Raw genomic sequence first — 15824 nt, forward strand, 5'->3', positions numbered from 1 at the left:
AATGACGTAAGGGCGTAGGCCGACGTGACTTACGCAGCCGGGGAGCCGCAGGGGCGGGTCAGGAGGGCGGAGCCATGGGGGAGGAGGAGACGTGATCCCAGGGCTGGACGAGTGTTGCTCTAGAGACCCAGACGGGTCCTGCTCAAGTGACCCAGTATCTCTGGTGCTTGGGCAGCAAAGACTGCGCAGCGGCTGGGGAAAAAAACCTGGAAGTCCTCTCGGCTGCGGTGACGCGGAACGTTTTTTGGCCAAAAACCGAAAGAAGAAATCGGAAGTGACGTCGCGGTCAAAACAAGCCGGGGTTTGGGGGCCTGCAGTGAATCTGTGGCCGCAGATGGAAAGGCCCGACTCGCTGTCGGCTGTCGAAGGTAGTCGCGAGGCCCTGCGCGCCCACCCAGTAGGCTCCCGGCCCCTGTCCCCCTGTCCCTCCTGCCAGGGGTGAACCAGAGTTTCCGCCTACGGGACTTTTCGGGCAGAGCTGGCGGGTGGCTCCCGAGCGGACTTCCCTCCCTACAAGTGTCCCCTCCACGGGGCTTCTGTCCTGGGACGCTGGGACACCTGTCGCCTCTGAGGTGTCATTCATTTTCAGAGCACCTTCATTTTTTTTTGTTTTTATTTTTGTCTTTTTTTTTTTAATATTTTTTATTTATTTCTAGGAGAGAGAGAGAGAGACAGCGTGAGCAGGGGAGGGTCAGAGAGAGAGGGAGTCACAGACTGAAACAGGCTCCAGGCCCTGAGCTGGCAGTCAGCACAGAGTCCGACGCGGGGCCCGAACCCACGAACCGCGAGATCATGGCCTAAGCGAAAGTCGGACGCTTAACCGACTAAGCCATCCAGGCGCCCCAGCACCTTCCTTTCCTTGTAGTACAATTTCAGGAGTAGGAAGAACCAAGGGGCACCTGTTACTAGGATCCACGGCGGACTGTGTATCTCATTAGGCTTTCTCCCTTCATCCCTGGGCTCTGGCTCATCGTGGTAATCCTAGCTCTCCTTGGCCATCCGTCTTTTTCTCGCCGCCTCTTACTCTCGATTATATTTTCCCTTCTCCTTCTCCAAGTCTTCAGAATCTTAGTTTAACCAATCAATTTGGCTCATCTCTAGCGTATTCAGGACCAGTGTTCTGTTTTCGCTTCCTCCTCGCACAAGTTTTCCCCCTCAAAGACGGGTAATTCCGCGTCTATATTATGACATGGGAGATGTTTAGAGCTAGAAGGAATATTAGAGATCCCTATTTCAGCCGTCTTCATTGTGTAGATTAATAAAAGGAGTCTCAGAAAACGTATATGACTTGTCTTTCCCGGATTGCACAGCTAGATAGGAGTAATGTTGAGACCGGAAAGCCAGAGCTAATTACCAAGCCCCTGCTGGGCATCTCGCAGGGTCATTTCAGGATAAGAAACAATGTGAAACAGTGCTAAAGTTCAAATCAGATAACATTGCTGGAGCACCTGGTAAGATCCAGCTCCGTTTTGTGTGCAAAGATTAGTAAAAGTGGCGCCCAGCCTAGAGAAGTTTTCAGTTTCTTGGGAGTTTAAGTGGAAATGTTCAAGAGAATGGTAAATGCCAAAATGAAAATAAACGTAGTGTGCTAAGAGAGCTCAGGGGATTGCTCTCGTAGGAAGTCTGTGGGAGATGGGTCTGCCCTCTGGAAGCGTAGTTCATATCCTACAATACCTTTTGAAAGCCTTCCATCTCCATTTGAATCACAGCTCATTTTCCGTTCTGGTTGCCTTCTTTCCTTTTGCTAAAATTCATAGACTTTGTTATCTGTTACTTTCTTTTATTATTATTACTATGCCTGTTATTCTTTCAGCTCTTGTCCCTTGGAAGTTCGGATTAGCTCCTTATTTTAGTGTTCAGGGTGATGCAGTCCAAAGAGCTAGACAGATCCTTCATGGTACATAAGCTCCTTTCTTCTCTACATAGGAAATAACTACCCTCACTACTCAAAGGACTGATACCAATCTTGGAAGATGTTTTAGAACTGTAAACAGTGGTTATCTGTAACCTATGGTTTCCCAGCCTCTGCTCTACTGTGGTCTGAATGCATTTCTCTTTCTAAATTCCAATTTCAAACACCCTCTACCCTCTCAAAATTTCTAAGCGCTAAACCCTAACATGAAAAGATTTACTAGATGTTGTAATTGTCTTCCTGTATCAGGGATTATATACAGAGGACAATTATAATCTTGGAATTTTTCATTTTTTAGAAACATTTTTAGGTACATTAATGAAATTTCTCTTGAAATTATATTAAGGTTCACAGGGAAATGCCAGTGATTACTGAAAACTCATTAAAATTATAGTGAATGATTCAGGGGCGCCTGGGTGGCTTAGTCAGTTAAGCGTCCGACTTTCGCTTAGGTCATGATCTCGCGGTTTGTGGGTTCGAGCCCCGCGTCGGGCTCTGTGCTGACTGCCAGCTCAGAGCCTGGAGCCTGTTTCAGAGTCTGTGTCTCCTTCTCTCTCTGACCCTCCCCTGCTCACACTGTCTCTCTCTCTCTCTCCTAGAAATAAATAAAAATATTAAAAAATAAAATAAAATAAAATTATAGTGAGTGATTCGAAAACAGGTGTGTTTATAATCTATGCTTTGAGAGTTACTATTTATTGAATTCATGTCTTGATGCTCTATATTTGAAAATAAAAATCTGTAGTTTTTATTAATACTTAATTCCTGGGGTTCCTGGGTAGCTAAGTTGGTTAAGGGTCTGACTCTTGATTTCAGCCCAGGTCATGATCTCACAGCTTGTGAGTTCAAGCCCTGCATCAGACTCTCCACTGGCACTGTGGAGTCTGCTTAGGGTTCTTTCTCTCTCTCACTTTCTCTCTGCCTCTCCCCTGCTTGAGCTCTTTCTCTCTGTCAAAATAAACATTAAAAAAATTAAAAAGACTTAATTTTTATTTCTTAATACTTACTACAAAAATAGAGATCTAAAAGTTAAAGTTTGATCCTAGTGCCCTAGAAATGATAAAGCAAAGGAAGCTGATCTGTAATCTACGGTTTCTGTAGTAACAGTTTTCATAAAAGCCTGTATTAAGTTGCTAACATTTTTAACTAAACAAAAACTGATAAATAAGTATAGCTTCAGTTCATCATAACCAAAGCTTTGTGAAGCCTTTAACTATCCAAGAATCAGGTGTTATAGATGCTAATAGACATGGATACAATATGAGTTTTATTTTAAATTCAAACTGAGAGCCACTTATAAACATAGTATGTTAAAAAATGAACTACAGGTAAGAGGTTAAAGTTTTCACATCAATTCATTTTTTAATGTTTTATATGTTTTAGTTTATGGAATGAAGTCTTGGCACTTTAAAATTAGAAGGCGGTTTGGGGCGACTGGGTAGCTCACTCGTTTAAGTTGTCAGCATGGAGCCTGCTTCATATTCTCTTTCGCCCTTTCTCTGGCCCTTCCTCTCTCATTCCTTCTCTCTCTCAAATAAATAAGCATTTTAAAAATATAATAAATAAATAAATAAATTTAGAAGATTGCTTAAGTGATCTATCAGTCAATTAAAAAGTCACTCACTTGAACTATGACAATAACAAATGTCCAGTTTTTAAAAGAGAGAAAGATGCTATTGAGAATTTTTTACAATGTTTTCTCCCAACAGGAGCTAGCTTCTTTGCATCTTGATGAAGTGCCTCCCAACCCTCTCTGGGCTTCTCCTGTAGCCAGAACTTTGGGTAGTTCTGGAGGCTGGGAAGTCCAAGATCAAGGTGCCAGTATGGTTGTGCTCTGATGTAGGCCCTCTTCATGGTTCATAGCTGCCACCTTTTTGGTCTGTGCTAACTTGGTGAAAGACCATGAAAGTTTATTTTCATTGCTAGCTTGATCTTCTGTCCATTTGGTACTGTTCAGGAATCGGAAAGGAGACTAAAAAGTAAAATTTGTTGGAACCTAGTGATGAAGGTGAGAATGTTCCTGTATTTCATTTGGTCTTTACCAAGATCCTATGTGATTAATGGTGATACCCCCATTTTACAAATGAGACTGAGGCTTAGAGAGGTTGAGTAATGCCGGGTTCACACAGCCACGTAGTAAAGCTTGAATTCATAGCCAGGTGTCTGCCTCCCAACACTGTATGCTTACTGTTATGTATAGGGGCTTTTAGGAGCACTGTTAGCATACTTGATTGAACAATTATTATTTTATGTACTTTTACCTAAGTTGATATAATATTTTAATTTTTTTCTTTCAGGTTTTTCAGTATCTAAATTCCAAGAACACACTGGGTACCACTCCTATAAAACAAAGAGGAAATCATGAAGGAATGTTTTAATCATTGAAACTACAGTTGGAATCATGGCTACGTCGACAAATCTGGATATCGGAGCCCAGCTGATAGTGGAAGAGTGTCCCAGCAGTTACAGTCTACCTGGCATGCCAGACATCAAAATAGAACATCAGCTGGACTCAAATGCGGAGGAAGGATCAGCTCAGGGTGTTGCCATGGGAATGAAATTCATATTACCTAACCGATTTGATATGAACGTGTGTTCTCGATTTGTGAAGTCCCTAAATGAAGAGGATAGTAAAAATATTCAAGATCAGGTCAACTCTGACCTGGAAGTGGCATCTGTCCTATTTAAAGGTTGAAAGTTATGGTATAAGTATCTGCATTGTTGTTCTGTTTTTGTTTATTTATTTTTTTCCTTTCTAATCATGAGATTTTTGAGTTCGGGAAGAGAGTTTGGATGTCATCTTTTAATATGATTTTCTAGAATCTCACAGAAACCAAAATTAAGTAATTTCATGTTATGTCTATGTGTATGTTGATTTTTTTCAATTTTCTAGTTTGACCTTTGTTTATTTACAAATGAAAGTGTCTTATTTGCTCCTTTAAAAACGATAGGAGAAAAAATTATTTGTGCCCTTTAAGAAATGAATTAGCTTAATATTCCCTATTCCACGAATATTTGATTGGCCTCAGCTTCTCATGCATTAATGCAGTGAAATCTATTATCATATTGTAGATTTACTTTTATAACAGTCTATTGAATAAAAAACTAATCTTGGAATAAAATTGCTCAAGATGAATACAGATTTTTTCAGGAACTTTCACTGTGATGACATAGTTTTTTTTATGGTAAAGAATAATTTAATATCATTTGAGAAACAGTTGAAGATATACCTTATGTATTTCTTTTTTAATGTAAACATTGACATAGAACTTGGAAATGTTTTATCATTAAAATATTGTGTTAATGTGTTTAAATTTATTTTACTTAGCTGAATGCAATATCCATACATCTCCTTCTCCGGGAATTCAAGTAAGGCATGCCTACACTCCCTCTACAACAAAGCACTTCTCACCCATAAAACAATCAACTACTTTAACCAACAAACACAGAGGAAATGAGGTCTCAACCACACCTCTATTAGCAAATTGTAAGTATTTCCCACTGGTATATTAAAATATTCTTATTACTAATATAATGCTTTCAAGAGTTTTGCCTTGAAACATTATTTTCTTTAAATGCGTATTCTATTTGGAAAGTGATGTCTTGATAGTTTTAGTAATTTAAAATTCACAATATTACTGAATAGTCACACATTTCAAGTTTTATATATTTATGTTGAGAAAAACTATAGATTTTTAATACAGATTTTGTACAGGTTTATTCAAATATAGGTTTATGTATGTTCACACACATACAGATTTTATACAGCTTTTCATTCTTAAAACCTTTATAGTTTGACTAAAAGAAACAATTTGTTATTCTGAACTTTGTGCAAAGTAAGACATTGTGAGTGTTTTTCTATTGGAGTGCAATGCTTCACATTTCACTTTTAAACTAAGTCGATGATCAGCAAGTGATTTGTAGTAAAAGCTGAGTGATTTCTACTGTAATTTTGAATTTGACTGTAATAATATGAATACGAAATTACTTTTTAAAATCTTGAATCCACAAGTTTTTAAAAATTAGAATCATTCTAGAAGAAATAAAATGAATCTTTTCTATATAAATCAGAAAACATGCTATGTAGTATGGGTGTGTTAATGAAAGAAAACCGGTTAGCAGGTTGATGTTAGGAACTGCATCTGAATATACAGTGTAAATGCATCTATATTTTAAAGCATGGTGAAATGTTTGTTTTTACTTTGGAAACACTGTATCCCTCCTGATTTTAAATGGCATGCTATAGCCGTTAAGCCAGGAGGAGTCCATGACTCTTCCTTCACCTATTAGCCAAAGTTTTCTACTTATTAAGTTTACATGTCTTTCCTAATTGCTTTCCTTCCAATTAAGGCCACTCAGTCATATCACTGAAATCAAGGGTCAAGTGATACTAATTTCTAAGATGAACTCTCATAGAAAAGCGCCTGTTTAGTTTTGTTGTAAAATAAAGATGTTGTCTTAAGAAATATAAATGAGAGATGCCTGGGTAGGTCAGTCAGTTAAGCTTCTGATTGTTGACTTCAGTTCAGGTCATGATCTCATAGTTGTGGGATCAAGCCCCACCTGGGCGTCTGCACTGATATTGCAGAGCCTGGTTGGGATGCCCTCTCTCTCTCCCTCTCCCTCTCTCTCCCCTGCTCCCTCCTCCCCCTCCCCCTTCTCTCTGCCCTTCTCTCTCTCAAAATAATAAACTTTTAAATATAAATATACAAATAATGAATGAATGAATGAAATAAAGATACTATCTTAAAGTAGTCCAACCATATATTTTTTTTTAATTTTTTTAATGTTTTATTTATTTCTAGGAGAGAGAGAGAGACAGCGTGAGTAGGGGAGGGTCAGAGAGAGAGGGAGTCACAGACTTTGAAACAGGTTCCAGGCTCTGAGCTAGCCGTCAGCACAGAGCCCGATGCGGGGCTCGAACCCACGAACCGCGAGATCATGACCTAAGCGAAAGTCGCCCCAAACCAACCATATTATTTTTGAGCTGAAAAGAAACACCTAGAGATTATGCACTTCCCCTCCCTCATGTTATAGACAAAACATTTAATCATTTATTCAAGGTCACACAGCTAATTAGCCACAATTAAGTCTGCATCAAGAATTTACTCTCAAGTAGTTTTCCATTTACTAATTCACATGGGTTAAAAAAAAACCCATGGAGTCTTGAAATAATGGTATTTGGGATTTCAGAGGATTCAGTCAATAAAAAGACAGGTGTGTCTTTAAATACTTTGCAACTGTCAGATTGCTTTAAACACATCGGTCCTCAGATATAGGTGTATTTCAAGTTAGATGTTTTTAAACAATAAAATGATAGTTTTTATTTTAGAGAAGAAAATTGCTGCACACATAGAAATAATGACATGGTGAAAGTGCACCCTGCAGGTAGAAAACCGTGAAGCTTTTTATGGTATTCTTTCAGCTCTGTCTGTTCACCAGTTGGCTGCTCAGGGAGAGATGCTCTACCTAGCTACTCGGATTGAACAAGGTAACAGCCTGTTTTTTCGAATGTACTTAAATGCAGTGGAAACGTTTATTAGGTTTTTGTTGTTTTATTTTAGTACTGGAAAGTATAAAGACCAAAAAAAAAAAAAAAGTTGAATAATCTCACCGGGCAGATAACCCAATAGATAGTAAAAAAACAAACAAAAAGTACTGTAAAGTATAAAAATGACAGCCTCCATTACCATCCTAGCCTTGTTCCCAAAGGCAAACATTATAAATTTCTTATGTCTTCAGAAAGCTTTTCTAGAAAACATTCCTGTTTTTTTTTTTTTTGAGTTCTCTATGAGAATATATATGTGCTTTTTTGTTACGTACACAAGAGGGAAAATACTGTAGACACTGTGTGTATTACACTTTACTTTTTTTCACTTAATATTTTAGAGACCTTTCCATATAAGTACATAAAGCTCTATTTCATTTTATTTTTTAACTAATTCTCTTATTTTTATATATATTTCCAGATACTTGTCCTGTCTCTACACCAAAGTTAGTGTTTCTATTTCCCATACCCTCACTGATAAAAGATATTATCAGACTTTAATCTTTGCTAATCTCATAGATGAAAAAATAATCTCTTGTATTGGGTTTGTTTCAGTTTTTTTCAATTATGGTCTATTTAAGCTTTTTTGTGTGTGAACTGCCTGATATATATTGATTTATATGAACTCTTATCTAAATTAAAGAAATTCACTCTTTGTTGTTTATGTTGCATTCTTTTTTCTTACTAGTTTGTCATTTTCCTTTGATTCTGATGTTTTCAAACAAAGTCTTAACATTTTGTAGTGGTAACTTTATTTTTTTCCTTGCAACTTTTGAGTTTTATATCCTGCTTTGAAATGATTTTCTACTTCAAAATTATAAATAAATTCACTCACATCTTATTCTAGAATTTCTGTGGTTTGTTTTTTTTTTACATTTCAGTCTTTGACGCATATGGAATGTTTGGTATAAGGAGGTAAAGATCAAGCTTTACTTTTATTTTCATGTTTCAGAAAGTTAGTTAGTTGTCCCAACATTATTGATTGAATACAGGACGCATGATAAGAGAGGTGGGTTTTTTTAATCATGTCATTCTTTTAGAAGACATACTTCATTATTATATTTCTCTTTGTTCATAAATATTTGAAGGTTTCCTTCTCAGTCTACTAAATAAACTCAGAGAAAACCTGTGGACTCTATAACTAGTAGAATGAATCTAGGAAACAAAATGGGGTTCAAGGTAGAATTGCATGGGACCATGTTTCAGAATATTCAGTCTTCATCCCAATTGTATTATGTTAGCAAACCACCAACAGTTAAAAAAATAACAATGTAGAAGATAATTTTAATAAGATTTTGGAGGTCTTATAATATATATTGATATAATTCTGAGGGCTATTCTATAATATTGTTATTATTGTTTCTCCCAACTACACATTGAGACAAGCAAAGTATTATTCCGTGTATTGGAGAAATTAAACAATATACCCAGAATCATACTGCCATAAAGTGACGGAGGCAGGATTCAGACTGTGGTTTCCTGATTCTGAGTCCAGTCTTTTGTGGACTGCCTTGTATCTAGCATTACGTCCCGTGCAGTAGTAACACGCTGTTTGAACTGAGCTGCGTACACCGAAGCACATTCTCATACATTCAGACTGCCAATTGCAACAGCACATAGTAGGACTTCAGCAAATAAGTCAGCAGAAAGTGCACTGCAGTGAGTAGTATAATCACCTTTCTAGAATGCCAGTATTTTCTTAATGCTATGAATAGTTGGTTGTTAAATTAGATGACAAAAATTGCTTTTCTTTTAAATAGAAAATGTTGTCAATCACACGGATGAAGAAGGATTTACTCCTCTGATGTGGGCTGCAGCACACGGGCAGATAGCTGTGGTAGAGTTTCTACTTCAGAATGTAAGGAAAATGCCTCAGAAAATGTCTATGTACAGTACTTAAGTCTGTAGTAAAGATTTTGTATCTCAGCCAACTAGATGTCACGGTGGAGGATCCAGAAAAATTTTACATGCTTTTCATATTCTCGCAGAACCTGGATCGGGTTGGGCAGACAAGACTAATCATATGTGAAACAGCAGGAGAAAATTTAGTGCCCAACTCCCTCGAAGTAAAATGGGAATAAAAGTAGCATCAGCTCTCTGGGAGCAGCTTCGTGGAGGAGACGTAACTTGATTCCAGAGCAAAAGGACAGTGAGGACCGAGATAAAAGGGAGGAAGGAAGGCATCCATGAGTAGAAATTTGCGTTATTTCCCCCAGAGCATTACCTGACTGAAGTATTGAACCGTATTCTTATTGACAGAAATAACAGTCTTATTTACATGAATTGAAAGGTCTCTTCTCTCCACCTACCACTCCAGGGTGCTGATCCCCAGCTTTTAGGAAAAGGTCGAGAAAGTGCACTGTCATTGGCCTGTAGTAAAGGCTACACAGATATTGTCAAAATGCTGCTTGATTGTGGAGTTGATGTAAATGAATATGATTGGGTGAGTTTATAAAACTGACTTTAAAATACTGTAATAAACTCTAGGATTTATATAGTTCGGAGAGATGTCATACATTTCACTAAACATTTGGAAAAATAATTAACTTAAACACCTGGAAGAAAAAGTTAATGGTATAAACTTAATTATTGCAACTGATATTTCTTCACAAAACATGAAAATTGCCTTAAGCTACTTTTACATGCCCAGTTCTTAGTCAAACTCGGCAACAGCAACATTGAATTACTCAAACCTTGCTCACCTTGAAAACTGAATTACCTTTTCCTTTTGCAGAATGGAGGGACACCTTTGCTTTATGCTGTACATGGAAATCATGTTAAATGTGTAAAAATGCTTTTAGGTAAGCCATTAAAGTGAAACTATTTAGGAAATACCACATGAGGAGTTCATTTTAACTTCTTACAAGGTGGCCTCCCTTGGTAGTGCTCAGGAGAATCATTAATTACCGTTAAATATGTTACTCCTTCTGGAACACCTGCTACCAGAGCGTTGCCGTGTGAGAGGCAGCGGAGCATTTGTCCTTGGGGCTCTCCGGGAGGATCACGTGTGAATCCACAGTTGTGTCCGCAGTGTCTTTATGCAGAAATTCTGTCTGTAGTTGTTTGAGTTTCAGCTTTTCGAGAGGATGCCTGTTTGTTTGAGGTGTCTTCCCTCTGACCCACCGAAGTGAACTCTGTGCACCTCGTATGCTCTGTGCTTGATCAGAGCATCCTGAAAATACCCTCCCCTTTGCTGAGAATCTGTCCTGCTCTTTGCACATGAGCCAGTAATAGGCAAACATGTCTACATTTTCACTTTATTTATGTAGATTTTTCTATTTTTATATAGAAAATGGAGCTGACCCAACAATTGAAACTGACTCTGGGTATAATTCTATGGATTTAGCTGTAGCCTTGGGCTATAGAAGTGGTAAGTATTTTAGAACTGTCAGATTGTATTTTAGTTAGTAAAGCTCTATAAAAAGTACAAACTAGTGGTCTAAACCATTTTTATCACTTGCAGTCCTAAAACATGATATGTTATCCTAATTCCTGACATATACTTTGAAGTGTGGGCAAAATCAACAACTTCTTACAGAGAAAAGAGTTTGTTACTGTTAGTTTTCACCAGTCCAAATCACTAGTTGCTAGAGTGCACACCTATTTATGCACGAGATTTGTTTAACTTAATTTTGTAACAGATTATTTATAAAATGCTTTCTGGTTGTCCTTTCTCTGTTCTTTAGAACAGTTTGTACAAGAACAGAATCCAGTAACTTGCACAATTACTAAGTCAGTGACAGACTAAGTTTTAAGTGTTGTTAACTGTTGCATTGCAATCTTCTCACCCTCAGACTATGAGTATATATCACTAGGAGTATATCCTGAGAGTATTATGAATAACTTTATTTCAAGAAAAAGTTGATGGGGGTGCCTGGGTGCCTCAGTCGGTTAAGTGTCCGACTTCAGCTCAGGTCATGATCTCACGGTTCGTGGGTTCGAGCCCCGTGTCGGGCTCTGTGCTGACAGCTCAGCCTGGAACCTGCTTTGGGTTCTGTGTCTCCCTCTTTCTCTGCCCCTCCCCCGCATGCACTCTGTCTCTCTCAAAAGTAAATAAACATTTTTTAAAGTTTTTAAAAAAGAAAAAAGTTGATGTTAATTTGAATTTGATAGTTCTGTTTAAAATTGTGTATTCAGCATGCTGTGTCTTGATACCCTATCTCTTCTAGTTCAACAGGTTATTGAGTCGCACTTACTGAAGCTGCTTCAAAATATCAAGGAGTAGACACAGTCGTCAGGGTGTGTCATCTGCCCTGCCTTTTACTTTTTGGCTCTGAAAAATGATAGTTTTGTTTACTTACAAATTTTTACCTCAGTTGCAAAATTTACTGGTTGGAGTAAGTTTTAATAAATATTCCTCTCGGCAATTCACTGGTTTATAATAAAATTAATATTGATGCTTTTTTAATAAATGTGTTTTACTGCATATTTAAAGTTATAAATTAATGTGTGGCATGTAAATTTTTATGGTACAGACGACAGTTATCTGTCTTTGTATCGAGTGCTGTAATTTAACATTTTCAAAAACTATCCTACCCTATTTGTCTTCACTCTTGTATTAACTCACTGACTTCACATAGGTTTGCTATAAATCTATAGAAAAAAAATTTGTTATTGAATTTAAAACTGCACAGTGTGATTGTTTACAAAATGATGTTATAAATAAAGTACTTTTTCTGTTTGGATGCTAGGCTTTTTTTTTTTTTTAATTTTATAATTAAGGAATTACTTTAGGATTATTGGTTTAACCCTTCTGTCCTGTTAGGATACTGCATTAGATCAAACAGTATAATTAAAATAAATCAAATGTAAGTCAGTCAACAAAGATTTGATTGTCATTTTTAGAAGTATATTTAGAATATTTTTCTCTTGTAAGTCAGTTTTGCAGCAGGAAAAGTCCTCCATGAAAGAAAAGTCAGCCCTTAATAAAAGTCAGATGCTCTTTAATTCCACTAAAGGAGCACTATAAATGCATATATTGGTTTTAAAATAAAAGAGAACAGAGATACAAAAAAGAACCATAACATGATTGAAACCTTTTAGATGTGCATTTAGACAGGAAATACAATCATTTAATAAAAAGGATACATCATAAAGAGAACTGTATAAATATTCTTTGGTTAAAGGAACCTTCAAAGAACTTTTCTGGTTTTTGTACAGATGTTCCTCTTAAGACAGTTAAGCTTTTTTGTTGGAGGGACAGCTAGCTGTGTGCACAGGAATACAATTCACCTGCATGACTTTGTCAGTGACTCCGAGCAAGAAACTTGATTACTGGTGATTTTATGTTCAGTGGAATTGAAATTACAATTGGATACATAATTATTACACTCAAAATAGACCTCCCCAAACCCATTGCTTGCTGAGGTCTCCCTGTGAAAAGTCTGGACCACCATTTGATACCTTTGCCCCATGTTTTATTTTTTATTCATAAATTCAGTGAAATTGCTCTCCATTCAGACATATTTGCTCATGTTACTTTATGGGCCTGGAAAGCATCTCAAAATTTTACATGTTTCCATTATGTTTCCTTTTCACATCCACTGAGAATAGTCAGACATATTACATACCCCAGAATCAATTCATGGAAAGTGTCATAAACTCCTTACTGGTACTCAGTCTTCTGTTCACTGTCTCTTGTCCAAAAGGTTAAATATTTGAAGTAAAAAAATTCCCCTAAACAGTGATTCAATCCTTCAGTTGAGCTCATACTCCGTGTTAGATTTGGGCTGGACTCAGGAGACGAGTGGAAGAGACCCACAGGACCTTTTCCCTGCCCTGCCTTGAAGATCTTATGTAGAATCTGCCTCTAGGGGCACCTGGGTGGCTCAGTCAGTTAAGAGTCCAACTCTTCATTTTGGCTCAGATCATGATCTCACATTTCATGGGATCAAGGCCCAAGTCGGACTCTGCACTGATAGTGCAGAGCCTGTTTGGGATTCTCTCTCTCCGCCCCTCCCCCACGTGTGTGTGTGTGTGTGTGTGTGTGTGTGTGTGTGTGCACTCCTTCTCTTAAATAAATTTTTTAAAAAAGAATCTGCCTCCCAGCGAGCTTGGTTTTCTTCAAAATTATCTCCTGTTGTCCCATACATCCTGAGGACAAGTTAAACATGGCCAAGTGTTGGGGCGCCTGAGTGGTTCAGTTGGTTGAGCACTGGACTTCAGCTCAGGGCATGATCTTGCAGTTCATGGGTTCGAGCCCCACATCAGGCTCTGTGCTGACAGCTCAGAGACTGGAGCCTGCTTCAGATTCTGTGTCTCCCTCTCTCTCTGCACCTCCCCTGCTCCCTCACTCTCGCTCTCTCTCAAAAATAAACATAAATTTAAATGATTAACTGAGGCATGTTCAAGGCCCTAAAATGCCTAGCACTGGGTTTATCATAACGCTGATTGCTCTGCTGTGTCCCAGTCCTCTCTATGTCCTGAGGGGAAACAGAGAGCCGAGGGTCTGACGTTAGCCTACGCCAAGGACAATTGGTTCTCAAGCTGGGATCAACAATGGAATCACCTGGAGGGCCGCTGAAAAGGCTAAGGCCGGGGTCTCACTCCCGGAGAATCTGTTTTATTAGTCTGGGATGCCAAACGGGGGCATGTTATAGCTTCCTGGGTGATCCTCACGTACAGCCAAGGGTGACAACCTTGCTCTATCTGGGAGAACCAGCATGTTCCACACCACATCCTAACATTTGCCTTGTACACTGCCACCCTGTCTACAAAATAACTTTATGGGGGCGCCTGGGTGGCTCAGTTGGGTAGGTGTCCGACTTCGGCTCAGGTCTTGATCTCACAGTTTGTGGGTTCGAGCCCCACATAGGGCTCTGTGCTGACGGCCAGCTCAGAGCCTGGAACCTGCTTCGGAGTCTGTGTCTCCCTCTCTCTCTGACTCTCCCTTGCTCAGGCTGTCTCTCTCTCTCTCTCCCTCTCAGAAATAAATAAAACATTTAAAAAAAATTTTTAATAAAAAAAATAACAAAAAATAACCTTATGAAAGAACATAGTTTATCCTTTCTCTCTGTCCTGTTGGTACTCACTATGACTCTTTTGTAAAGGTAAACATGTTCCCTTTTTAGGCTGACATGACATAGAATTTCAAAACATTAATCTTACCTTTCATGAATAACTCAGCTTTTGTCATTCAGTGAGCTGTTAGTTGTAACTGAACTTCCTTTATTAATCTGAAAGAAACATTTCTGATGCCATACAATTAGTTACTAATTTTGCTTCTCTTTTGGATTTAAAAAAAAAAAAAAAGAGCCCTAAATGCCCAGGACAGTGGTTTATACCAACAAATGTCAAAGAATTTATTATTCCTTTATTCTGGAATTTCCTTGGGGACACAGGCAATGACCAAAACTCGTGCCAGCTCATGAGTTCCCCCATAAGGACAAGGCCAGGTGACCCTCCTCCATGATGTGTGTCTGGTATGAAAACTTCTCTCTTCTTGTACTTGGCAACACTGGTGTTTGCCCCTCTGCCAAGGAGACTGTCAGTAAAAGAAAATCAATTACATGGACCCATGTCTCAGTGAGCTCCTGCCTCAGAGGTCCCTTAGCTGCTTCAGGACAGTAGGCATTATTTAGAAAAGACCTCACTTGAGCCAGAGTTTGGCCTTACTGCCTTCTTCAGAGAATAAACCACTCTCTTTGTGCCATTCTAGGTTCTTCTTTAAAAGATAACATTGCCTTCCTTACATTGATAAGATGTTAGAGGGCCCTCTCCAGGAAAGCACCATGTACTGTGTGTGGTCTGCTTTCACACAGCCTCCTATTTGGGGGAAAAGTCAAATATATGAACTGCTATTGGCTTATGAGAAACAGTCCAACACAAATGTCAAAGCGTGTGCCAGGTGGCGAAGCCATGGCCCTGTGCCTCTGTGATCTAGTCAGGGAGAGAATGCAGTACAAATTCACTGACCTCAAAGCAATATGAAGTGATAGGTAAGAAAAGTTGATGTCAAATAGAAATTGATTTTGGAAAGAAAATTATTTCTGTGGCTTCAGGAGGCCAGGGTCAGAATCCCTAGTACCTAGGCATTTAAAAAAACCTTTATCTTTATTTTTTTTCTGAATATAAAAGTTATGTACACTTCTTGTATCTGTCAGAATGCTTTCAGCTGTCAGATAAAACCCACTTGAGGTGGCTTAAACAAATAAATAAATGTATTTGCTCACATAGAAGGAAGTCCAGAGTTAGGAGGACTTCAAAGTTGGTTGACATAGCAGAGCAACAATGTCAAGTAAGACCCAAGTTATTTCAGTCTGCACTCTGTGGGCCATAATTCAACCCCATCTGAAGGCTGGTTCCCCTCAGGGCCATGGTGTGGTGTCTAATAACAAGGGCTGTATGCTTCTCCATTGCTGTCTA

General features: G+C 38.5%; 1 protein-coding gene across 2 annotated transcripts; it reads left to right on the forward strand.

Moving 5' to 3' along the window:
- Positions 1 to 81: 81 nt before the first annotated feature.
- ANKRA2 (ankyrin repeat family A member 2) lies at positions 82 to 12110 on the forward strand. 2 transcript variants are annotated; one of them, XM_077759951.1, is made up of 9 exons: positions 82 to 368; positions 4210 to 4602; positions 5241 to 5399; positions 7338 to 7403; positions 9221 to 9318; positions 9778 to 9903; positions 10195 to 10261; positions 10750 to 10830; positions 11630 to 12110. In XM_077759951.1, the coding sequence occupies exons 2-9, from the start codon at positions 4314 to 4316 to the stop codon at positions 11683 to 11685; spliced, it is 942 nt and encodes a 313-aa protein (XP_077616077.1). In that variant the 5' UTR covers positions 82 to 368; positions 4210 to 4313; the 3' UTR covers positions 11686 to 12110. The 2 variants fall into 2 exon arrangements, with proteins under 2 accessions (XP_077616077.1, XP_077616078.1); XM_077759952.1 differs by lacking the exon at positions 9778 to 9903.
- Positions 12111 to 15824: the final 3714 nt, after the last annotated feature.

Source organism: Crocuta crocuta, unplaced genomic scaffold (assembly GCF_008692635.1).
Source record: "Crocuta crocuta isolate KB4526 unplaced genomic scaffold, BGI_CrCroc_1.0 scaffold162, whole genome shotgun sequence".
Lineage (NCBI taxonomy): Eukaryota > Metazoa > Chordata > Mammalia > Carnivora > Hyaenidae > Crocuta > Crocuta crocuta.

Bases quoted from the DNA above. Each gene is read 5' to 3' on its own strand.
- ANKRA2 (XM_077759951.1), top strand. From the start codon at position 4,314: ATGGCTACGTCGACAAATCTGGATATCGGAGCCCAGCTGATAGTGGAA. The intron at 4,603-5,240 runs GTTGAAAGTTAT...TATTTTACTTAG, and splicing joins GGCATCTGTCCTATTTAAAG to CTGAATGCAATATCCATACA. The intron at 10,831-11,629 runs GTAAGTATTTTA...TATCTCTTCTAG, and splicing joins AGCCTTGGGCTATAGAAGTG to TTCAACAGGTTATTGAGTCG.